Genomic DNA, 27,113 nt, shown 5'->3' with positions numbered 1-27,113 from the left:
TAACTTATCATCTAGGTGTATATTTTCTTGATAGTTTGTTTTTTGATTCACCTCAATTAGTTTTATTTTTGTTGGAGATATTCGCTTCTGAAGAAGACATTAACGTTTTTTTCGTATTTATTACATTAAAACTATGCCTTTGCTTTTAGTCCTAGTCAACAGACCTATAAAATAGTGTTTGTGATTTGTGTAATGTCACTGTCTTTGAAAAATCATATGTTCTTATCTGTTGGGCAGTTACTCTAGCAGATATTTTTCCAAAGTTGATCTCTACCATGATCAATTAAAGCAGCACTAGCCGATAATTCAGAACTTAAAACCATATCTACGAGAGTAAACGTCAATCACAAAACATCCCCCTTTAGAATTTCGTCTGTCATGTTAAGAAATGAAAGTAAATAATAAAGCGCCTCTCGTGTTTGTTCGCACTCAAAAAATTTCAATTAATGCCGGTATATATTTTTAAATTTATATTTTTTTAATTGTAAAGTAATATATTACATTTAAATGGAATATATTACATAACAATTATGTCAATTACAATATTACAAGCTTGTTTTCTAACATTTTTTAAATAAAACGAATTATAAAATTTCAATATATGTATACAGGGTGCTACAAATTCGAGGTACGAGCATTGCTATCTCGGTAATCATAGTAGATACGAGCATGTTTAAATTGGGGCAAAGTTGCTCTTTGGGATGTTCACCAAGATGCCATCAAAACTGTTTCAAAAATTTCAAGGATTGCTGAGTTTTTTGGAAAAAAAGTATTTTTTTGAAAATCAATTTTATTTTTTCCTGTCGTTACTTTTTAAAAAATCAAAAAACTAATTGCTCATTCTCATAGCCACTTAATTAGGGTTTTTTGATAGTATTTTTAGATTTTCAAATTAGCTGATAATTTGTGAGATACAGAGGCCAACTTAAGTTTTTTAAATACGGACCTGCATTTTTTATTTCAGGTTTTGAAAGAACTCGGTCTCCTGAGTACAATGATATGCCACACTTTATACTTTTTTTTGTTTCGGACATTTGAACACAATTTATTTAAATTAATTTCAAGTCCGGCTCTGTTTTTTTTTTATATTTAATCTATTCATCGTTACAATATTGATAAGCGTTCGAACTTAACAATGACGTGTGGTATAAAAATAAATAATATAAATATAATATAAAATAAACAATCAAATCATTTCCCCGGAAGATGGATTGGAAATGGTAGAGGGTAGAGCAGTGTAAAGGCCAATGAGGTTCCTGGACCTGAGGCCAAGAGGAGGGGGAAGCATTACTTTACGTCATTGTAAAAGTGAAATCAATGTTTTTAAACATGTTTAAAATGCATTCGGAAGTATACGAAGATATATTCAAAGAGCTATAAATAAAATTGAACGAATAATAAATTTGTGCAATAGGAAGGGTGGTAATCCTTTCGAGCATGTAGAGCATTAAAAACTAGTTTAAGTTGATTTATTTATAATAACTTATTATTGATTAATATTATGCATATTATTAGATCGTACACTGAGATTTTAAATTCACAAGGCAAAAAGTTAAAAATAATATGCTTAAATTGCTGACTGGGATATTATTTATTTAAATCTTTCAATTGGCTCGATTTTCCTCATTCAATGCTAACTAGCGTTGATTAATATTGTTGCGATGAATATAATCAGATTAAATAATTTAAAAACCAGAGTCGGACTTGAAATTATTTTAAATAATAATTAAATAGTTTTGTTGTTGTTAAGGTATCCAAAACAAAAAAAAAGTATAAAGTGTGGCATATCATTGTACTCACAAAAACGAGTTCTTTCAAAACCTGAAATAAAAAATACAGGTCCGTATTTAAGAAAATTAAGTCGGCCTCTGTATCTCACAAACTATCAGCTAATTTGAAAATCTAAAAATACTATCAGATAGCCTTAACAAAGTGGCTAAAAGTATGTGTAATTAGTTTTTTGATTTTCTAAAAAGTAACGGTAGGAAAAAATAAAATTGATTTTCAACAAAATTCGTTTTTTCCAAAAAGCTCAGCAATCCTTGAAAATTTTAATACTTTTTTGATGGTATCTTGATGAATATCCCAAGACGGGGGGGCAACTTTGCCCCAATTTAACCATCTTCGTATCTATTACGGTTTCCGAGATACCAATGCGCGTACCTCGAATTTGTAGCACCCTGTATATATTTGTTGTAGGTATGAAAAAAGTAAAATATAAAATGGACAAACGCTTACTTACATTGCAATAAAACTTCCAGTTTTAGTTTTGCATTCCAAACGCAACATTTCTTTTTCACAAATAAAAATATCCGACAACACTAAAATCACTGAAACTTCCGCGGCTGACAACAAAAAATGAAAAATATAACGGCACTTTTTGTTTTGGATCTGCATATCAACATTACGCTGTACTATTGTGTTTGTTGTTGAAATAATATAAAATATCTAATTATAACTTATAAATTTTAATATTTTAACATGATTTTAACTACTTTTGACAATAACAAACTTTTTGTTATCAAGATGACATTTTAGACGGCAACTGACATATATGTCATAATATTTGAATCTTAGATATGAAAAATGTATTGTAACAGCAATAAAATTATTGTTTATTCAACTAAAACTTTGCTAAGTTTATAAAAAACCCAAAGAATTAAACATTTTTACCAAAATTTTATTCCGTCAATTAAATTGCATTTTTCATAATAATGAAAAAAAAAATATTAATAACTATAATTTTATTGGAAGAATAAAATTAATTATACAATTCTAGAAATTAGTTTACTTGTGGCAATTAAATCATGCTTCCTAGAATTAAAATATTACTGGCGTTCGTCTATTTCTTGGTAGTCCGTTAATTGTAGAACGAATTGGCCATTTTAAGGGAAGCAGGAGTACCTACTTCCAAAAATGGAATCCAGAGCAGAAACGATGCGATGATGAATTTAGTACTTCAGAAGAAGTTTAGAACTATTCTGTAAAAACTATCACACGTTATATATTCATGTTTTTTTTTAGATCAAATATCTGAAGTAGCTCTAAATTCCAAAATTTGGCTAGAACATCATTCCGAACCGTTTGAGGACGTTCCCAAGCATTGGATCGAAACAAGTAGTTTCAGACAAGTTTCAGACGTACTCAGTAAGCCACTTCGACCTTTCAGACGGTGTCCGGTATTTTAACCCTTAACTGGTCCGGCGTCGTCTGACACACTACGCCAAATAATTAACTCATTCTCATTAGTTACTGGGACCGCCCACACAATTGGCATTCCAGCTAATCCTCCCCCTCTCGGTCAACTACTGATAGCCATATTTATGCCCAAACTGGATTAGTTTTTTAGAAGTTATGGCAGAAGTTACTTAAGCCAACTTAAGCCGTAGTCTCTCAGACGACGCCGGACCGTTTGCGTAAGATTTTGTGTTTGACAAACTTTTGTAAAATATGGCCAGGCCTTCGAAAAGAGTGCGTTTACGAGACTCTAGTTATGAAGAAACTCTATTAAAATGATATGATGAGGACTGTGACAGTGACAATATGACAATCTGCCAGACAAATGCGTTTGACAATGTCAAATATTCCAGAGAAATATACTCATAGATAAATGCAACAAGTTTAGATTGGAAAGCCCGTAAAAATTTTGGGTCGCGAAATTATTTTCGGTCGCGACCGTTATATGCGATCTGGCGCTGCTATAGCGGTCGCTAAGAACAACGGCAAACAAAAACAGAAATAATTTTCTCTTGTCAAAGTCAGAATCTTCAAAAATCATAAAATCTTTCAAAATCTAAACCGCTCTCATTAAAGAAATTCCGAAAAGTGTTTATAACGTCCATTTTCAAAGTAATTATTGCTATCTTGTGAGTTTAATTCAAGTTTTATTTACTCCAACTGGTGATAATTGTGAAAAAGTGGCACTAAAAACTTAAAAAGCTGTGCTGTGAACTGTGAACTGCAAAAACCATCGTGGATCGTGGCATAACGTCGGTTTCCAATGTTTCATAGGTATTTCATACATATCCTTATATAAAATAAAGTTTCTTGTATGCAACACACTGTATTTTATTTATAAAATTAAAAGCAAATAATAATAAATTTGAATAAACAATATTTGGCGATATAATTCCGGAAAAAGCCGAACCGCTCCGAACTTTTCAAATGTTTTGGGTCGCGACCGTTGCAAGAATAGCGCCAAATAGTGTTTACATTGTCCTTACGGGCACTTTCCAATCTTGTTTCATTTATCTATGAATATACTTTACAATTGGTAGAATACTTGCAATTCCTGTACAACCAGAACACGCCCACGGAGATATTCTTATCCCAGAGTTCTTATCCTAGTTAAAGACAATGTTATGTCCTAGTTTAATTATTTTTAATGCCTAGAATGTACGAATCCATTTTGTAAAACATGTTCAGGAGAACAATGAACTTTGCCTCATGCTGTAACTAAAAACCTTTTCTTTAACTTCAGTTTTATAGTTTATTTTTTTTATATATAGTACTAAAACATATTTCTGTATTGTAATCACTGTTAGTAATTTGGTTTAATTTTTTAGAGCTTAGTAAAAATCAAATTGTTTTTTTTTCAAATTTATATGTATGTTATTTTAATTTGTACTATATGTTCTTAAAGTTTATATTAATTGAACCAATTTTTGTCTATATTAGTTCAATAATACATAATATAATATATAATAAAATAAAAATTTGTTATTTTTTAGTTTTTGTGTGTTTTTTTCACTTTTTAGAAGGCGTAGTCCCACAGACTACGCCGGACCGTTTATGATACATATCTATTACCGGACCAGTTAAGGGTTAAACGAATGACCTATTTTGAAGTATCATTATGGATATATCCTAGTAAGCCCTTTTTGTTATTATTATTATTACTTTTTATTATCATTGTGATTTTCTTTATAATACCAAACGCCTTAATTTTCAAAGTGAAAAAGATTTTGAGATAGAATATCCAGAAAAAGAAAATAATCTTTTTACGAACTTCTCTGCTCTGTTTGACGCATCATTGGAGCTGAAGAAAAAGACTTGTGTCAACACGAACAATGAGTTTTTAGTTGACCTAATACGAGGCGAATTATCACAAGGTATGTTAAATTTCAAAAGCATATAAATATGCGCTAACCCAGATGGACATAATTATTTCCAAATTTCAGATTCACGAACCCTTATTCAGACTTATCTATTATGTTCTTTCATATGTAATAAGTCAATGAAGTTAAAAAAGTGAAAACCCAGTGTTGCTGAATCAAGAGAATCGATTATACTTCAAGTCAAGTGCCCTACAGCATATTGAACAAACTTTTACAATTAAATCTTAATTCTGCATATAAAAAATATTGTTTTTACGCAAATAAAAAATAATTTTAGTTACAAAACTGGTGGTATGCTGATCGTGAGATTTAAGTCGAAAAGAAAAATATTTAGTTTTCCCCAGAGAAAAAGAAGGGTCCCTCAGACTAAACAGATTTTACGACTTTCCTATAAAATTATCGTGTTAAGGGCGGAAACACGTGTAGACCCCCAAACAAGATAGGCTTATTTTCTTCGCTGTAAAATAAACTGTTACAACTGAAACAAATAAACTATTATTAAGAGAATTAAATCATGTTTTTTTCTGTATTGTAAAATATTACTTATAGCAAATATGATTTTCTTTAACCAATTAAATTTACCAATTAAATAATTGAATTCCTTCAATTACATATTTAATTGCTCGATACGAATTAAATTATTTAATTATCAGAAATATCTCCCACTTCTATAAATTAAATCTTTCTCTCTGTGTATAATTGACAGATGAAAGCTTTTGATTGCGAAAGGGGTACTAAAAAGTCAGATAATTTAGCTACAAATTGCTTAAAAATCATTAAAATCGGCCCACTAGAATCAAATATTGTTAAACTTTAAAATATATTAAAATATAAAGGTGCCTGTTTTTCGTGTCGGTGAGTGTATGTTTATTTAAATTTTAAATTATTTCTAAGGATCTTCTGTACTCACCAGCCTCACCAACTGAATGACCGGCAAAATTATTCGGTACAATTCCGAGAGATTTCAAGACATCCGTCATAGCCACCTCGATAGCAGCTATAGCCGAAAAACAGTTGATTATGTTATTCATCAAGGATTTATCGTCACTAAGAATAACTTTTTCCAAGTCTACGTTATACGGAAGTAATGCCTTGGCGCATTTTTTAAAAGTTTTTCGGAAAACATCAAGTTTCATCAAGTCTTTACCCATTCCAGTCCATTGACTACCTATTCCGCTGTATATAAACCAGATTGAACGTCCTTTACTGTCAGTTTTACTGATTTCTGACAAATCATTAGCTCCTAATAAAGCATATCTGTAAAAAACAGTCCTATAGTATTCATGTTTTTTAATACATATAGTCCGTCTAGAAAGTATCCGGAATTTTATATTTTTCCTAATTTTAATGTATTTTTTTTTTCTGTAACACTCTAAGCCAACAGTAATCCATCACGTAGGTTGTGCCGATAGTGGGCCATGACCAAATCGCATGGCAACACCATCTGTCAAATATTGTTGATTGTAAACCGGCTTAAGATTTGAGAAATAATGTCGAAAGTAAAAAAAAAGAGAAATCGTGGAATATTTGTATAGAAAAGGTGTTCGAAACGTTAAAAATAGTGCAATTGACTGAACTCGGAAAAAGTGCAGTATATGAGACAATAAAGAGGATAAAAAATGGCACAGACATAAAGCATGGACCAGTTTCAGGAAGACCGCGGAAGATTTGCGAAAACAATTTAAACGCTTTAGTGGCATTAGAAAGACAGAATCCGCGCCTAGGTGTTTCGCAAATTGGCTAACAGATTTGGAAGTCAGCGAAAATTAAAAGTGTGTCCAGAAACCGTCCGCATGTCACTGAAAAGACAAGGCTACATATCAAGGAAGCCAAAAAAAATCCCTGCAATAACACCTCTACAAAGGCAGTGAAGAATGGATTTTTGTCAACGTTTTCAAGAAGGTAATTTTAATAATGTTTTTATTTCTGACGAAAGCTGTTTCCAGCTTGGTGGAAAATGTTGCCGTTCAAGTTTCAAAATTTCCCACTAAAATAATGGTTTGAGGAGCAATATCTCAGCGTGGTGCTCCACCTCTGTGTATAATTAAAATATTGTGATATTTCAAATGGTTTTCTTCTTGAAACGGCTCATGTTTTATATCCAGAGGGGTGGCATTTTCAGCAGGATAATGCAAGATGCTATACGTCTGCCTATACTCAAGCTTGGATGCAAGAACACTATTTGGCAACAATTCCATAGCCAGCAGCTTCACCAGACCTTAGTCCCATTGAAAACATATGGGGACTAATGAAGATTGAAATGTAACGAGCAGCTCCACGAAATGAACAAGATTTTATTCGCTCAGTTTTACAGGCCTGGACTACCGCCACTGAACATTATGAAGTGGACCTAGTTTCAGGTGTACATGGACGTTTTTTTAACTCAAGTCCTAAAAATATATATCGATAATTGTAATTTTGCTTTCTTTTTTCCGGATATTTTGTAGACGGACTATACATTTTTGAATGTTTACCCACGATAGAGATGTCCTTCTACATTCAATCTGTGAATAGAATCGAGTAGTGCTAAGAACTCTTGATCGTTTTGATTCTTGTTAACTTGATCCAGATAGTATTTTACGCCCTCCTCAGTACGTCCTGATACGTGAACGAGACGATGCTCAAATTTATCATACTGACTCTTCAACTTGGTGTTTGATTTTAAAACAGCGTGAGCGTTGCTTCCGCCAATTCCAAAATTGTTTAAAGCTACTATTCCACCATTCCACGGTGTTTTCTCAGTAACTACCTGTCAAATATATATATAAAAAATTATAATATTAAAACAGAATAAATTCCAGAATAAAATTAGAGAGAATCCAGAATAAATTAAATTAGTCTGAATGTCTGACCATAGCGACATCCAAGGCAATGAAAAAGCCGATGAACTAGCAAGGTACTGATTATGAGAATTATAATATATTGGTCGGCTGGGTATCTTGGTTGGTGGTCTTGAGCCAGTACTGGGAATACCCAAATGTGTAACTCGTAGTACTGCAAAACTCTGGATCAGGAAAAAGTAGAATGTCCATTGGAGAAACAGACAGGGGCACAGGCACATCTTTATCCAAGGACCTAATTCTAAACCCACAAAGGAACTGCTAATTCCTAGTCTCTTGACTGGACATATCTGGCTGTCAAGTGCTACCTGGACAAGTTCAACCTATATAAAGAAATTCTTTACTGCAGATTATGCGATAAAGATCCTGAAACAGCAGGGCACATTGCGAGCCACTGCGAGGCTCTGGGTCGTAAGCGACACTTTCTATTTGGGAAAGCAAGACCAAAACTGGAGGAGTTGTGTTCATATCCTATCAAGTATATAAAAAGAAGTACAGAAAGAAGTACATAGAAAGGAGACAGGCATAAGAGGCTTTACAGGTCGAAGTGTTTCCGGCAAAGGATGGTTTCGTAATAGTGAGAAAAAAAATACTGGATCCACTAGACTGCTTCAGTAAGTCTGACTAGGGAGAAGATTTATTGGTATATAAATATGTACAAAGAAATGGTCAACTTATCAAAATTAGCTTAGTAAATTATATATAAAATAGCTGTGATAAATCAACTTAAATTATTACCTTAAGCTTTCCATTATCCAAACCTGGAAGGGTATAATCCAAATTTTCGCAGTGAATGTTGGCAGGTATCGCTTCACTCTCCATTGCAATCAAAACCTTTGAAATTGAACACAATCCAGCTGATACTTCTGAATGGCCCATGTTAGATTTTACACTCCCAATCAATAAAGGACTCTAGAGTTCAATTAATAAAGAAAAATGATATTAATATTGCTAAATTGAATTGAATAAGATCTCTCAAATTCAAGTATCATCATTGAGAATCTCATCATAATCTATAGGAAATAGAGGAATACTTAAATAAGATGGATGAACAATCTGAAGAAACATGCAAAAATTAGATCGATGAACATACCGACAAACAGTGAAGATTGGGGGACATCTATATCCAACTATAGACCGGAGAAAGCTAGATAAATAGATATATAGATGAGCAGATACACATACTTTGTCATACATTGACAAACATGGCAAACACTGGCCTTCAAAGGGTAGCAAATTGGTTACAATATAAAAATCTCCTGTTGGTGCCAGAAAAAACCGAAGCTATACTTGTAACCTCTAATGGATAATAATAATAAGAAAGATTCATCCGTTAACTTTTGAAATACTCGGCACATCAGCCATTCCAAAAAATGCTCTTAGATATCTCGGTATACGATTGGATTCAAAATTAACCTTTGCTGAACATTTAAACAAGGCTATTGTAAAAGCAGACAAAACGTTTACAGCTCTGGGTAAAATGATGCCTAAATTGGGCAGTCCAAAAGCATCAAAAGGAAGAGTACTGCAAAGCGTGATACACTCACAATTGCTATACAGCACCCCCGTGTGGCACGTTGCAATGTCCAAAGTAACGTATAAAAAAAGTTAACGAGTTTCCATCGAAAGGTGTAGTGATGTTGGTAGCGAGTATTTCCATTCGAATTTTGCAGGAAATTTCAGAAATTTCCGTAATATTCGGTCCCAACATCGCGAATATTCGCAAAAGTCCGAATTTTGTAAGAAATTTCTTTTCAAAATTCAAGACATTGAGCAAAAATTTAACGAAAGTGTATCAAGTATGCCTATTCTTACATAATTAAATGAAATATCACCAACAAACATCCTCAGTTTGTCAATAATAAAGAAGCCATTTTTACAGATGTAACAAATTATTGCGCCAAATCGGGTTTATGGGCTCTGGACTACTTTTGGATGTCACTTAAAAATGTAGACTGTCTAAGTTGGTGGCAAGCAATGTGTAAAAATAATCAGTTGAAATATATAGCTGTTGCTCTGCTGTCTTTACCAACGTCATCTGCAGCCACTGGGAGAAGTTTCAGTACTTACAGTTTTATCCATACTAAAAAAGGAATCGCTTAACTGCACAAAGAGCCGGCAAAATAATGTTCGTAGCACATAACAATAAATTACTACTACAAAAACGAAAAGTGGATATGGAGCATGATATTCAACAACATGAAACTCCTCCAGAACCACTAGAACCCGTAGAGGTAGAGGTCCATCCTTCAGAATCAGAAATCAGAACCAGATGATACATCAAATATATCTGATTTGGAAATAGAAACTGACGAAGACAGAATAATTAATAGAATAATAGGAAATAGGAATAGAATAATTCAGTTATTTGTGTTTTACGTTTTTTAAATTTATATTTCGTGCTTTTTGTTTTTTTAAGTTCATAGTCATAGTTCATGGTTTATGTACAAAGTACAAATGTTACCAAATTATTTTTGTTATGTGTTATGTTTATGACTTTTATGAGTTATGTATTGTTTATTAAAAATATAACAACTAATATTATGTTTATTGTTTTTTTTTCCACTTACATGTTGGTATCAAATGTCTATCTAATTTATTCCTTTATTGTATCAACAAAAAATATGTAAAATTGTAAAATTTCCTAAAATTTCATAAATTTCCGAAAGTTTCCGAAAGTTTCGAAAATTTCCTGCAACAATCAAAAATTTCTGAAATATATACATTACTAGAAAGGTGAACCTAAAAGTGTGCAGTGCATATAGAACTGTTTCCTCAGACGCGTTGAATGTAATATCTAGTATCACCCCTATTCACCTCTTAGTAGAAGGGTGAGCTGAGAGATACAACAAGATACCGAAAGATACTGCAAGAGCAAATTTGATGCACAAATGACAAGAACAGTGGATGCAAGGAAAATCTGATAGGTGGACATACAAGCTTATATCTAAACTTTAGTCATAGATAGAGAGAAGCAATGCAGACGTAGATTACTACCTCAATCAAGCACTATCGGGACATGCTTTCGAAGATATCTCTATGAAAGAACTCTCTCTACAACAGACGAATGTTTATATTGTACTGAAGTTGATGATGTAGGGATATAAGAGGCGCGTATGAAAGAATATCAAAGGTTTCATTCAATGTAGAAAATATAATGGCAGGCCTTTTGGACAACGAAAGAACGTGTGAAGCGGTGTACAACTGCATTCGATAGTTACTGAAGAATAAGGAGAGAGTTACAAGGCATGCAAACTCCTAAGCACCCTTCTCACTGAAGTAATGCGCGAGCGGTTAGAAGAACGTGAAAGGAAGAGAGACGTTTTTTTTAGTCGGTTTGTATCCGACACTACCCGCTGACACCAACAAATAACTATGGGTGTCTCATGCAAGATTTTCCCCCTCACCAAGAAAAAATACACATACTTTTCTGTTTTGGCAGAAACAATCAACAGTGGTCTGACATTCTACTGCATCTCCTACTGGTGTTCCGGTTCCATGCAATTCCACATAATTCACTTCGTTTGCGTCCAAATTTTTCAAGTTATACAATGTTTTGATTAACCTCGTCTGGCCTTCTATGGACGGATGCGTTATTCCTTCGCTTTTAAATCCATCGCTGTTTATACCAGCACCTTACATGAAACAAAATTATTGATACTCTTACTAAGAGTAAAAACGAATATCGAAAACAAAGCAGCATTTTTTTTTACATAAATATAATTGCATTAGTAGTCAATTGAGATTATCTTTAGAGGAGGGTAACCTACACCGTACCGCTTTGCAAAAAAGTTAAAAAAAATAACTAATAACTAAATCAGTACCAGGTAAATATTTACCCAAAATTGTTGCGTATAATCGGCGACAGGCAGACTTCTTCTGCAAAAACACTGTAACAATTGCTTCCGATTTTACGTAACCATCTCTGTCTTTTCCGAATACTTTTGATTTTCCGTCCATAGATATAGCGTTAAATATAACAAAGTCCTTGGTTTGATGCGGACAATATACAATGCTCACAGCTGAAAACAAAATATTAATTTATTATCGGATTACTCTTGATTCCACGAAATACAAAGAGTCTAGTATTTTTAGTTTCATAAAAAAGAAGTACAGTAATTGAAAACCGCATCTCTGTACCACTACTCATAAATTAGAAACCCCAAAAAACATACGAATATAGAACACCCTGTACAGGGAGAACGACAGTTTGTCATGAAATAAAATTTATATCACGGCCACTTAGATTTCTTCAAGTAATAAAGATCTACTGAGGCAAAATCATAAAAATTAAAATATCTGGGATAATATTTTGAATATCTTAATAATATTTTGAAGATATGTGAATTCCCCATTGAACCCCGGACTAATATAGTGGGTGTTCCATTTAAAATAAAGAAGTAACTTGCTTTTAAAAGTGACTAATGTTCCGTATTAATTTTGTCTCACCCTGTATAACTGTTTGGGTCAAATTTTAACAACCTAAACCTTAATACAGGGTAAATTAATGTTTAGGTAGCTGTTATTGAAATTTAAAATTTACTCTTCATTTTTACAAAATGTAATATATGTCAAAACTCTTACTGTTTAGGCATATGCTTCTTTAATAAAATTCACCTTTATTTTTTCCTAGAATCAATTAGTATATAGGGTTTTCCATTACAAAAAACACAACTTTGATGTGTAAATTTTTTTGGGACACCCTGTGTAACTCTGTATATTTTTAAAAGGTATTCTGAATTATGTAACTTACATATGCTCACAAAATTTCATTTCGATATAAACTACCGTTCTCCTTGGAGCCTCCGCGTCGTATGAGAGGCGTCACCAGTAAATACAATTTATTAAAATGTTATATATAATATTTTACGAGTTTTTCTAGAGTTTATACATAATTCGGACCAACCTGAAACAATGGCTGCATCAATCTCACCATTTTCAATCGCATTCACCGCATTAGAGATTGCCGTGAGACTGGTCGAACAGGCTGTGTCCAGTACGTAACTTGGACCTTTAAAATCAAAATGAAACGATGTTTTGTTCGCTATTTGGGACATATTGCTGCCAAACGTGGCATATCCGTTCGCTTCTTTGGCTTTTTCATAGTATTCTTGCGCATCCAAATTCGTAATGCCAACATAAACACCTAAAATAGGAGGAAAATAAAACTAAAATAAAAAAACGCTTTAAAGTACAATAAAAAGAAGTAAAAAAGTAAGTGTAAAGGTGAATTCATGCATCCGATATCTGACGATACGATATAAACCGGGGGGTACCAATCAAAAAATTGCCGCAAATAGGGATTGCTATGATTCAAAGTTTTTCCTACTGCTTTATATAGACCCGGCAACACTGCGTCGGGCATCTGTAGCTTGTAGCTCCTAATATAATCTATACTAATATATAAAAGTGACTGACATACTGATTAATCACGATCCTGCTGAAACCACTCAACATAAGAAGCCCAATTTTGGCATACAGATTGATTCTAGGCTGTAGAGCAGTGATTCCCAAAGTGGTCCAGGTGGACCCCCAGGGGTCCACGGGAGACTTGCTGGGGGTCTACGTAGGCGTGAACAAAAAATGGGGGTCCATAAGATGTTAATGGGGGTCCACGAAAATTTATCTGCTTTTGATAGTAAAGAGCAAAAATGTAAGCATAGTTTTTATAAGGGCCTACCTACATTGTTTTAAGTACCTATCTAAGCAGATAATATTTTAATAAGGCAAGCGACTGTTACTTGTCCAAACTTGCGTATTCGATATTACGTACAATTTCGTGTACAGACTTGCAAAGCGCTATCCGCCCGACAATGCTTAATGCTTGTTCAGACATGAACTTGATCACCACTATAAATACTTGATGCCAAAGGCAAACGCATTCATTTGTTTCCGGAATTTCGAAAAAAGGCGGAATTTGGAAAAACGTTGTGAGAAAATTTATATTTGTGTTTGCTAGTGCCGGAGAAAAGTAAGTAACCTACCTTTTTTTGTTATAGTACTTAAGTATTTTGTTTACGTGTACTAGTCGGTTGATCACAACGGCCTGTATAGATAGGTAACTTAGTAACTTACAGATATTTTAATTGTCCTCTTTCGATTTGAAGACAAACACAGCACGTTTTATTCAATTGTTTTTCACAGGAGAGAAACACTGCCTCTCTAAAAGGCCGAATAAGCAATATTGCAGAGCAATTAATTTTGTAATTTTTCTTGCAAATAACTACTAATTTTATAAAACAGTAATTTCATAATCATTTTAAATTGGTTTTGAAGTAACTATTTTATCAAAACTATTCCTTTTCGGAAAGAGCGAGCGGTGCGCGGGCGACGGGAAAAGGGCGGGGCTTGGACTTCGATGCCAGTTTGTCACGTTTTAACAATGAAGCCGCAGACAAAAATACGCAAATACACGGAGCGCGTAAACTCATTGATTTAATAAAATGTTAGTTATCGTTTTTATGGACAATTTTGGGATTTCGACTTTTATTTTTCCTACACAAATATGATCAGTATTCGATACTGAGTACACCAATTTTTATTTATACTATTAAAAATTAGTGGTAAATTATGTACTTTAAAATTGATACCGTTTTGTGAAAACGTCTGTATTTGTCTCAGCGGTTTATTAGTTGGTCCCTTTACAAGCCGTAATTCTATTTCCGCGTGCTGACAAAGGCTGCGGTGTGATACCTATATTCAGAAAAAAAACTTGGTTACTAAAACATTTTTTTACAGGTAAGGTAACTGACACGAAACATGGCTACAGCAAAGAAAAAATGTCGACAATATAGTATCGATTATTTGAAATATGGTTTTGTTCCATCAGAGGCAGACAAACAATTGCCCATGTGCCTATTATGCAACAAAGTTTTGAGCAATGACTCTATGAAACCATCAAAGCTCGAAGATCATCTAAAAAGGTGTCATACTGATAAAATAGGTAAAGATTTAAAATATTTTCAAACATTGAAAGAAAAATATGGAAAGAGACCCACCATGCACAGTATGTTCGCTTCAACATCTCAAAGTAACGATGATGGCTTGCGGGCATCTTACAATATCTCATTACTTATAGCAAAATCTGGAAAACCGCACACTATCGGAGAACAATTAATTTTACCCGCTGTTGAAGAGGTTTTAAAAACTGTTTTGCACAAATCTCCATTTGACGTACTAAAAAGAATTCCATTAAGTAACAATACTGTACAAAGACGCATTGATGAAATGAGCTCTGATATCGAAAGCTTTTTGTGCAATCATCTGCAAAAAACTCATTTTTCTATACAACTGGACGAGTCAACGTTACCCAGTAATGAAGCATTACTATTGGCATATGTCCGATTTATTGTTGAGGAAGAAATTCACGAAGAATTGCTATTTGCCAGAACTTTGGAGACTGACACTAAAGGCGAATCAATATTTAATGTCCTGAGTAATTTTTTTACGGAAAAATCGATCCCATTTACAAACATTATTTCAGTGGCAACAGACGGAGCTCCTGCAATGGTCGGGCGATATCGTGGGTTTATAAGTCATCTCAAAAGAATTATACCAGGACTTACAGCTATTCATTGCGTAATCCACCGACAACATCTTGTGGCAAAACATTTAAGTGACAGGTTGAACCAATCTCTTCATTTTGTAATAAAAGCTGTCAACAAAATCAGAAGCAATGCATTGAATACGCGTTTATTTGCTCAATTGTGCGACGAAAATGATGAAGACTTCCAACGACTGCTCTTACATACTGAAGTACGCTGGTTGTCGAAAGGTGCATGCTTAACGAGATTTTACTCTGTTTTCGATTCCATATTAGAGTTCTTAGAAAGTAGAGATCCAGATTTAAAAGAAAACTTGATCAAATTCAAAGCAGACATTGCGTATTTGACAGATTTGTTTAAAAAATTTAATGATATTAACTTGCAGTTACAAGGGGACAGCCTGAATTTAATAAAAACAAAGGGGATAATTTCGGCTTTTCTTGGGAAATTGAAATTTATGAAGCAAAACATTAGTCGGCGCGAATTCTCTCAATTTCCAAACTTGTCGCAGGTAGAATGTATTGATGAGGATATCCATACCTACAGTCAACATTTAAGTGCTCTGCATGATGACTTCAAAACCAGGTTTGAAGATATACTGACGATGGATATACCACCATGGATCATAAATCCATTTGATGAAACGGAAGTGGCCAATGTTGTATTACAAGAGGAGCTGCTCGAGCTAAGCACTAATGAGGAGCTGAAGGTGAAATTTAGAAAAGGCTACCCAACATTTTGGCTGCAAGCAGAAATACCCGAAAAATATCCTGGACTGTGGGAAATCGCAAGGAAATTTTTAATAGCTTTTCCCTCGTCATACCTTGTCGAAAGGAGTTTTAGTGCCGTTACAAACCTCTTAACAAAAAAAAAGGAGCAAATTAAACATCACAGAGCGGGGGGATTTGCGGTTATTGCTCACAAAAATAAAGCCAAACATTGATCGTTTGCAGACACTCCATCAGATACATCCTTCCCATTAATTAAAATTATGACCTGAACCTATATTACCTTAATATTTTTTCTTGTAATTCTATTCTTTTAATAAATAAAGTGATATAAAATGTACCATTTTTCGTTTTTATTTTACATATCGGAATATAGGGACAGAACTCAGAAGTGACACAATTTTTATTTTTTGGCGACTTTAAGAATGTGGTAGAAATGTAGCAGCAGGGGGTCCACCGAAACCAGTAAAATTTTGAAAGTGGTCCACGAGAAAAATAAGTTTGGGAACTACTGCTGTAGAGGTTCGATAAGAAGGGATTTTTCGAAATTCCAGTTCCAAGGGGGTGGAACCACCCCTCAAATATTACAATATTTTTTATTTAAAAAACGGTCAAGTTTTCGAAAAAACGCTTAAACACGTATATTTTATTTTGTTTTTTTACATATTTTATTTTATTAGATTTTTTAAAAATGTATACAGGGTGTTTCGAAAAATCTGGTCATTGATTAATCACGATCCTGCTTAAAACGCTTGACGTAAAAAGCTGATTTTTGGAAAACAGATTGACTTTAGGGTGTAGAGGTTCGATAAGAAGGGATATTTCAAAACTCTAAGTTTTCTAAGGGGGTGAAACTATCCCTCAAATATTAAAATATTTTTTTATTTAAAAACCGGTGAGTTTTTCGGCAAAACTCTTATACACGTATATTTCATTTTGTTGTTAGCATCACCAGTCAACACTCGCGCTCCTGGCCGCTCGCATAATAGGGATCGCGAGTATTGGCCGTAGTTCGGCAAGTGACCAGCAACTATCGGTGGGAGGGCGCCACCGTCGACGCACAATGCTCGCTGAAGCCTGTCAGCCGCCGATCATTCACTTTTGTAACAAATTGCTCGCTATATATTCCGCGTGCGCCTGGCGTAAACAGCTGTTTTGTATTTTGTTCTCGATTTACGCCAAATAAACCCCTTTTACTGTATTATTGTGCAATCATTGAGTTTAACGCCCTAGAGATTCATCGTCTAAAAGTTGTTTTACATATTTTAAGATTTTTTATTAATTTATACAGGGTGTTACAAAATATGACCATTGAGTAATCACGATTCTGCTTAAACTGCTTGACGTTTAAAACTGATTTTTGGCAAACAGATTGACTGTGGGGTGTAGAGGTTCGATAAGGAGGGGTTTCTCGAATCTTAAATTCCAAGAGGGTGAAAACGCCCCTCAAATATTACAATATTTGTTATTGAAAAAACGGTTAGTTTTTCGGGAAAACGCCTAATTTATTTGGTTTTTTTACATATTTTGAAATTTTTTAAAAAATCATACAGGGTGTTCCAAAAAGTTGGGTAATTTCTTAACCACGATTCTGCTTAAACTGCTTAACGTAAAAAGCTTATTTTTGGCAAACGGATTTTTCGAAAGTCAAATTCCAACGAGATGAAACTACCCCTCAAATATTACCAAGTTATATAATAATATCGCCATATTGTTTTTTCTCATGCTGACATAAATGTGAGAAAATTTTATCCAGTTTTATGTTAATGGAAATTCTTGCTTTGCTTTATCATCACTATTACAAATGATTAATTCGACGCGAACGAAGTCGCTGGTACACACCAGTAAAGAAATAATTTAAAATTCCTTTACAATACCGACAAAAATTGAATGAGACACCCTGTATATCACTGTGATTACAGTGATATACAGGGTGTCTCAGATTTTAATCGGGAAAATTTAATAGACGATAGAACTTAGATAACAAAAATAAAACAAAAAGTTTATATCAACTTGTAAGATTTGAAGCTTCCTTTTCGAGATACAGGGTGTTAAAGTTACTTAAAAAAAATTAAGATATTTGAAAAACTATTTAATCGATTTTGATATAACTTGACCCGTTGATAATACTTACTATGGGACTTAATTTGATGTAATTAGATTTAAGTTTAATGGCCAGGTGCGGCGCGTTGGGGCATCACTGTTAAATTATTTTAAAATAAAAAATAGGCACGCCACTGCTTTTTTAGAAGTTTAATATTATTTTTGGATTTAGCAATTAAAAATATTATTTTTTTGTCTCCTGACTTTTTTGTCTATCTTGCTTACTTCTTGCGGAAAAAATTAAATTCTAATTGGTAATTAATATTATAATTGGTATTCTAATGGTACCCTGTATCTCGAAAAGGAAGCTTTAAATCTTACAAGTTGAAATGAACTTTTTGTTTTATTTTTGCAAGTTCACGCTACACCGTAAAGGTGTACGCGCACTGAATCGGTACCAGTCCGGCGAGAAACGGCGAAGGCGGTGACTCGACTATCGTAGATAGGTAGAGGTAGGAATCTGGCCTCTACAGGCCGAAATGTTTTAGTGGACGCCGGCACCGTCTATATGTACAATGGTCGCAGTCGCTTTTGCTGGTCGGTCCGATCCGATGCAGTGCGCGCGGAGCTTAACGGGTCCGAGCCGTGCGTCGGTGAAGACACAGCCAAACATTGTCAAGCGTTCTTTACACATATACATTCATGCCAGGCCGAGCACGATCCGAGCTTCGCCGGAACTCGTCCGTGCCCCGTCCCAGAAATGTCGGCGTACATTTTTTTGTCGGATCCGCTCCGTTCCCGCCACGTTGCGGAAAGCATGAATGTACTTTTCCTGGTGCCCCGACTGCAATCTGCAGTTATGGTATAAACAAAGTACACTTTTTATCATCTCTGTAGTAGGTAGCGAATCTTACAGCAGTATTTAATGACAGGGAATGCATAAAACTGGACAATGAAAGGATGTAATGAAAAAGATAGGTCCTTTATCTTGCCCTTTGAGCAGGTGTTGTTATAATTGGTACCAATTCCACTTGCGAGAACTTTGGCATTGTTCGTATTAAATCTTCGTGTGTCTATGGGGCTGTGTTTTATAATATACTCAGAACTAATACGAGCCCCGTTATCAACTCGGTGTAGCATTGAAGGCCCGGATGTGGCTCGGTGTCTACTTCACGAAACGTGCCCGGCTCGGATACGATCCGGTGTACCGTGAATCATCCTTTAGCCTTAGGCAGATTTTTGAAATATAATATATATTTCCTTCAGCCACACACCCGCTTTACCCGACCCCTGAGAGCAACCCGAGCAGTACAGCGTAATAGACTCTTAAGAATTTTGGATAAGTGCAAACCTAAAGTATGTATTAGGATGTATTTCAGGAAAATATTTATACTTCTACAGGGTGGCTCAAAAAAGTGTGAATGAATCGAGATCAGTGAAGCCAACTCATGGGAAATTTCACGATTCGTGGGAAATTTTGAGATTCAGAGGGAAAAGGGAAATGTTAACCCAAAAAATCTTATTCGTGGCAAATTCTAAATTCATGTATTATTCGTATAAAATAGTTATCGTATACGCATTTCTCAAAGTGAGTAAATTCAAACTTGTATTCCATTTTTATACCAGTATTATTCTTGTATCCCCTCCCCTCGAATCCATGGTGAATTATAAATAAGTGCAAATATTATACGATCGAAAAAATGTCTTCAGCAATGGATTGGAAATGAAGATCGCTGTCAGTTAATATGTAAAATTAGATGGGGAATGTCAACGATCGTCATTTCAAATACAACTGAACGCCTTTTTTTCGATCATACGGTTTTTAGGGATGGTAATATAAGTCTGTTCAACGACAAGATCCTTGACAGTGATAGATGTGTCTGTCATTTTATTTTCAAATTAGTTTATTTTATTTTACAGAGAAATAAGTTGGTACAATTGGAACGCATAGCAGAAAATTAATATATGTTTAAAATTTGAGTGACAAGTAATTACTTCAAAATATTGTGAAAAAAACTGTATAAAATTGAAAAGATCTAATCGAGTTATTTTATTAAAAACAATTACAGTACGTGTTAATACAAAACAAGCAAGGGTGTATTTTAAAAAACACCACATATCTACCAAAAAAAAATATAAAAAAGATTTCCTGCTTTCAAGCCTTTTTGAACTTCTAGCATTGATTGTTACATTTATCAATATAATTGTTCAATATGATTATTATTTACCTTTCGTGTGTTGCTATTTTACATATATATGTACTCCAATTTTTGGTATCATATACAATATAGTATACAAACTTTATTTGTGGCTAATACAATATCAAGAGTATTTTATAGTAACCTATGGTCTGGCTCAATGCTTAATTTCTCCTTTGAGTTTTCCTCCACTTAATTTTAAAAAACGCGAAACACACGTAATAACACAGTCCAAAATGCAAAATGTAAAATATTTATCATTTCTATTTGACATAATTTGACACAAAATTATAACCTATAATTTGTCAAGAGTTTGACAAGTCTCAAAAATGTTAAGTCGAGTTCATACACATCAGCGTCCGTTTGTCGTTCATCGTTCCGTTAAACTAAAGTCCCTAGATATATAAAGTACCGCAATTACCGCCATATTGGCGCCAAAACTAGCGGCAAATTTAAAAAGGAGGCCAACATTTCGCTGTTTCGGCTTTTTAAGCAGCTGGTCGGTCCGGCGCCAATATGGCCGACCAACATTGACAGGCAAGCCGTAAAATAAAATATTTATTAATTGTAATAGAATTACGTTTATTATCTACAGTTTACCTTCATTTTAACGTAATATCAGGTGGTATATTAATATTCAATTTCATAAATTTAATTTTTTAGGCCTATATATGTTAAGAGGTTATAAACGAATGGTTTCCGTACAAGTGTTTTTCATTTGTATTAGCATTTATTTTATGTTACCTTTTAGCGCAAAGTACGCCAACAGAAGTAAGTTAATAGGTAAGAAGAAATAAAGTTGGAATAATATTTAGAATTTTAGTACTTAATTCAGTCGAAACAATTGGAAAAACTTTGTTTGTTGATGAGAACGGGATACCTATACCATAAGTAAACTTTCCCTATTATAACCAGTTATGCTGTAGTTAGTTTTGACAAATAAGCATGATTTAACGAAAGTCTTTGGAACTATGAATAAGCTACAAACTTAAATTTGTAGGCCGGCTTTTATACGAGAAAATTTTGAACCATGGTTGAAACAAATAAATGTAATAATTAAATTGATATGATACATACCTGCTATTTTTAAAATATATTAATATATTGATAGAAAGATTGTTTCAATTAGTATTACTTCAGGTAGTTTCGGCATTTTAGGTATGCAATTGTGCACTTAATTTAAAAATAACTTAGAAAGAAGCTTGAAATGCATAAGAGCTCTTTATGTATGCTGTATAATTAAGGTTTGTTATGGAGTGGTTTTTATACAACAAATTTATTATTAGTTGAATAAAAGCAAGTTAATACCACATAATACAATTAAAATATATTTTACTCTGCAATTTAATGTTATATTTTTAAAACAACAAGTGTCATAATGTTTAAGTATCATTATAATAAAAAAGTTATACTGCTATAAATTTAACATTGAAATAACTGTAATTATTGTTATACATAAATTAAGTAGGAATAATTTTACCTCGACAATATGTAAAACTTCAAATGAATCTTAACAATTTTATGTCATGTATAAAAATCAAATTTAAATCACACACTTTTATTTATAACTGACAGTATAAGACCAAATTTTTAAATATAACTTTACATGCTTACATTATATTGTTTACTTTCTATTAGTAATTACAATATGAACCAAAAAATATTAATTACTATCAATAAATACATAAAAACTAATCTATTTAAGTCCATGAAAATAACTATATAGTTAGCATATGCATAAACAACATTCTTGTTATTAGGATCAAATTTATTTGAGCTTTTTTTCATTGTTTTGATTAATATCCCTGTTAGTCCTGACTGGTAAAACCACCTGAAGCGATGTCATCCAAATCTATATATGTATCATAACATAACTTATTCTTTTAAATAATTATCCTTCGTTTGGTCTGATGATAATATATTGTAGATTTATCTAAACTTCTTGCTGCAAAATGTTGAAAACTAAACTACACTAAACATTTTAGGGAATGATTAAGTAGAGATTTCACTTACACTTAGCATCCTTTTTAAAAGATATGTATGGTAGTTTGCAAGTAAGGTCTTTGTCTTGTTCTAGATTAGATTTCTAGAGGTTGATCTCGGCCTGATCTCAGACTGCGACATTCTCAGATCTATTGTGGTCTTGTCTTGTTCTATAATGAAGTTTTATGTACCAATAGGTTATACTACAAATAAGATTGTTAAAAATATTCACTGGAGCATAAATAAATTCAATCCACTACCTAACGTATATTGAATATCGACGATGTTAGAAAACACATCAAATTTTTCGTGTAATACACATTTCTTCACTAAAGATATCGAGGCCTATACATTATTAACTAATAAATTTGTAGCATTTTAGTGGCTTTATAATTATTTTAAAATATGTGGATAAATATTTTTATCCTGAAATTGACAGCCTCTCAATATTTGACATGACAAATTCAGACAAATGTGACATTTAAACAGTCCTACCACTACAGTTTTTCCAGAAATACCCCAAAAATCCGCCATTTTGGCGCCAATAACATTGAACAAACCAATTGCGGTACTTTATATATCTAGGGACTTTACGTTAAACCAATAATATTGAAATATGATCTGTAATTTTTGAAATAAACCAATAAAACTTGTTAAAAACAACAAGAGATGACGCATGACGGATTTATATATAAACCCATTCATAGTTAACTTAAAAAATATTAGAATTTTTTTTTAGATAAATAAATGGATTGGTATGTACGTCATCTGCTTTTTTTCTATCATCGTCTGTCGAAATATTACCTGGGAAAAAAACAGAGTATATCAGTTTTTCTGCGTGAAAAAAAAAATAAAAAATATATTTTAAAATTTGTTTAAATTTCGAAATATACTTTACAATTTTTTTTTCAACAAATATATTTTTTTTTAATTTTCAGGTAAAGACATATTATAATACTAGCGTGTACCTGCGACTTCGTTCACGCGAATCTGCGATTATCGTCGAATTAATCATTTGTAATGGTGATAATAAAGCAAAGCAAGAATTTCCATTAACATACAAACTGGATAAAATGTTCACACATTTATGTCAGCATGAGAAAAACAATCGAGAAACCCCTCCTTATCGAACCTCTACACCCCACAGTCAATCCGTTTGCCAAAAATCAGCTTTAAACGTCAAGCAGTTTAAGCAGAATCGTAATTACTCAACGGTCATACTATATGAAACATCCTGTAATTTTTTTTAAATATTGTTACGGATTCCGTGGGTCCACTATTTAAACTCACGATAAAATACATAACGAATTTATTTGTCTCACTCTGTACACACAACTTATACTATTTACAACACAATTTATGCAACTACTATTACTCTAACGGTATTTCACAATTTAAAGCGCGGTATTATCAAACTTCAGACTTCAGACTATCTTCAGACTGGTCCCTGGCGATTGTTTCTGGAATTTTCTAAAGAATTCTATAATTTTCTTTTACTTTCTGGCGAATTCGCCAGGTTCCTCAATGCACGTTCCGGTTATGTAGCAATAATCCAGTTATGCAACCAGTAATACATCTTGACAATATTAAAATATGTAAAACAACAAAATAAAATATACGTGTTTAAGAGTTTTTCCGAAAAACTCACCGGTTTTTAAATAAAAAATATTCTAATATTTGAGGGGTGGTTTCACCCCCTTAGAATTCGAGTTTCGAAAAATCCCTTCTTATCGAACCTCTACACCCTAAAGTCAATCTGTTTACCAAAAATCAGCTTTTTTGGTCAAGCGCTTTAAGCAGGATCGTGATTAATCAATGACCAGATTTTTCGAAACACCCTGTATACATTTTTAAAAAATCTTAAAATATGTAAAAGAACAAAATAAAATATACGTGTTTAGGCGTTTTTTCGGAAACTTGACCGTTTTTTAAATAAAAAATATTGTAATATTTGAGAGGTGGTTTCACCCCCTTGGAACTGGAATTTCGAAAAATCCCTTCTTATCGAACCTCTACACCCTAGAATCAACCTGTATGCCAAAATTGAGCTTCTTACGTTGAGTGGTTTGAGCAGGATCGTGATTAATCAGTATGTCAGTCACTTAAGGATTTTATATATTAGTATAGATGCACTGTGTTGCCGACTCTAGGTATATTGATTTGAGAACTCGTGGGAATTTTTAGAAAAAACGGATAATTTTGACTGTCTTCGTGGGAAAAACTATTTCAGAAAGTTAGCAACACTGATCGGTATGATATTTTCTAAATGGAAAACCCTGTATATTATTGCATTTTTGGCTTCCTTTCTGCTCACTTTACATAATCCTAAGATATTATTAAATAAACAAATAATAAAATAATCTTACCAGTATTAGAACCTCTAAGTTCTTTCGGATTGTATCCAGAATCTACAATAGTCTCGAACACAGTTTCAAACATAATCCTATGTCTAGGATCGATATAATTTGCCACTTTAGCACCGCATCCAAAAAATGAGGCGTCAAATTTTTCTACATTGTTAATTTTGCCTAGTCTTTTAGGTGTACCTAGACTTCCTGTAATCATCATGTAATATTAAAATTGTATATAATCAAATATAAATTATTATGTATAACGCTTTTGAAATTACTTGCAAAAATATATAGGCTTGGTGCATTTCAGTTGATTTCAACAAATTCCGACCGCAGCGCTTCAACGGCAGAAATCAGAAATTATCATTATGTATTTCACGCCGCCGCCGCGCCGCCGTGATGTTGATCGCATTAAAATAATATTGAAATCGTGGTTTTGTCATAATATTTAAGTATTAAGTTTTTTGCTAGTGCAGTATTGAGACTAGAAAACACTCAGGTACGACGTTTGTGTGATGTAACGCTGTTTCGGGTAGTAAAAAATAAGTGAAAGAGAATTCGAACTAGGCGTCGTGTTGTGAAGTGACAATTTGAAATGTTAATAAAACTGCCGAAAAAAATTTAACGCGTAAACGAGAGCATAATTAGGGCGTTGTCGGGTGCAATAACATTCAATAACTCAACTTTCCTGGATATTCAACTCTCCCGAAACAACATTTTATAGCTTCATAGTTTCTCACATCGATTTGGTCAAAAGCAAAAATGGACTCAAGCAGTTCGATGAAGCAAATGAATAAACAAAGTACTCGTTATATAATCAAAAAATTAAATATACTAAGGGTCGGCATTTCTGGTCTTGGGTGCCGGTTTTCATGTGTACGAAGAGTACCGTCAACACGCTTAGCAAAATAAGATGTACTGAATAAAAACAGAAAACGAGTATTTTCCTAAGCGTCAGATTAAGTAGTTATGTAATAAATACTTTGTATTTTTGCTCAGTCCGACTACTTACTGGAATGCCATAACGACTCACTCCTATACATGTAAACGCCGACCCAAAGGTTCGCTTGCCAGCGGGGTATATGTCGTAGTCTCATAGTGTATTCCGTCTTTTCACGAAGAGCCTAGTCACTTAATGAAAAAAACTAACCTAATAACATAACTAGCCTGCTAACCTAACCGACCCTTCATGAAGTGACTAGGATCTTCACGAAAAGATGGAATACACTATGTGACTACGACATATACATACTTAAACCTTTGCTTATACTATGAGAGGATAAAATATAATTTGCAATAATAATGGTATACTTTTTTTAATGAACTAGTGATTAAATCTTTTATGAACATCTTTTAAAATTATAATTATGTAGGTACCTTTAAAAAATTTCGTAATAACCCCAATTATGCCCCACTAGCAAAACCGGTGATTAAAACTATGCTCACTACCGTAGTTAAACTCATCTAAAATATTTTTTTAACTGGAATAACAAATTACAAGCAGTCCTCGATTTACGTCGTTTCGTGTTACGTCGTTTCGAGTCCAACAAATTTTTGTCACTATTCCTCAAAGTTACGTCCCACTGTTTCGAGTTACGTCATTTTTTGAAAAGAATGATTCAAATTTTTGAAAGAAGTTTGGATATAAACAATTAAATTTTAGCAGCTTACAAGCAGGGTTAACAGATCCTCATAATGAAAAAGCGGGACAGTATTGCGCATTACTTAATTAGTAACTAAAAAAATAAATTTTTACTTTATAAATATATCTACTTTACTCTCTGGTATTTTTGTGGTTGCCATATAGTATTATATTTACTGTTATGGATAGTTAAAAATACTTTTTATGACTGGATCACTATCCAGTTCACTAAAAAGAGGGACTGCAAAAATACTCGCCCTGATTTGTTTTTCATAAAAAAAACTTTCTAAAATATAATACACTGTTTCGCAAACCTCAATTATTTAAAAATACCATAATATTAATATATACAAAGCATATCCCTTTGTTTTATTTTATTTTTATCTTACAAAAGTACCTAACTTCCCCATTTTCTATAGGATCTTATGACAAAATAAGATTCGACTTACGTCGTTTCGACTTAAGGCGCTGTTTTGAAGAACCTAACCTGCCGTAAGTACGAGGACGATTACACAAAGCTATGGCCAAGAGTGGATCTATCCCCAACATGGCACTTAAGAAATCTGACGGAAGCTACACGGAGGGAGAGGAAGAGAGAGCAAATCTCCTACTTTATACACACTTTCCAGGTAGCATACCTATTGATACTTATATGTAGCTCCCACTG

The 27,113-nt window shown here is 33.3% G+C and overlaps 1 protein-coding gene and 1 long non-coding RNA gene across 2 annotated transcripts in view; one reads left to right on the top strand and one right to left on the bottom strand.

Moving 5' to 3' along the window:
• Positions 1-27,113, bottom strand: part of LOC115887549 (fatty acid synthase-like) — a 51,030-nt gene that overhangs the window by 20,835 nt on the left and 3,082 nt on the right. Inside the window, exons 2-8 of the mRNA XM_030907010.1 lie at positions 24,820-25,008; positions 12,864-13,103; positions 11,797-11,979; positions 11,384-11,592; positions 8,696-8,869; positions 7,592-7,866; positions 6,028-6,374 (exon numbers count right to left, since the gene is read on the bottom strand). Of these exons, the coding sequence (XP_030762870.1) occupies positions 6,028-6,374; positions 7,592-7,866; positions 8,696-8,869; positions 11,384-11,592; positions 11,797-11,979; positions 12,864-13,103; positions 24,820-25,008 (1,617 nt within the window). The remainder of the gene's footprint in view (positions 1-6,027; positions 6,375-7,591; positions 7,867-8,695; positions 8,870-11,383; positions 11,593-11,796; positions 11,980-12,863; positions 13,104-24,819; positions 25,009-27,113) is intronic.
• LOC115887550 lies at positions 20,865-21,377 on the top strand. The gene is made up of 3 exons (XR_004051108.1): positions 20,865-21,082; positions 21,134-21,241; positions 21,294-21,377. It is a non-coding gene; the product is annotated as an uncharacterized LOC115887550 (long non-coding RNA).

This window comes from Sitophilus oryzae, unplaced genomic scaffold (genome assembly GCF_002938485.1).
Source record: "Sitophilus oryzae breed Bouriz unplaced genomic scaffold, Soryzae_2.0 scaffold_577_pilon_pilon, whole genome shotgun sequence".
Lineage (NCBI taxonomy): Eukaryota > Metazoa > Arthropoda > Insecta > Coleoptera > Curculionidae > Sitophilus > Sitophilus oryzae.
Note: the sequence above shows the minus strand (reverse complement) of the source record. Positions and strands in the feature narration are given on the sequence as shown.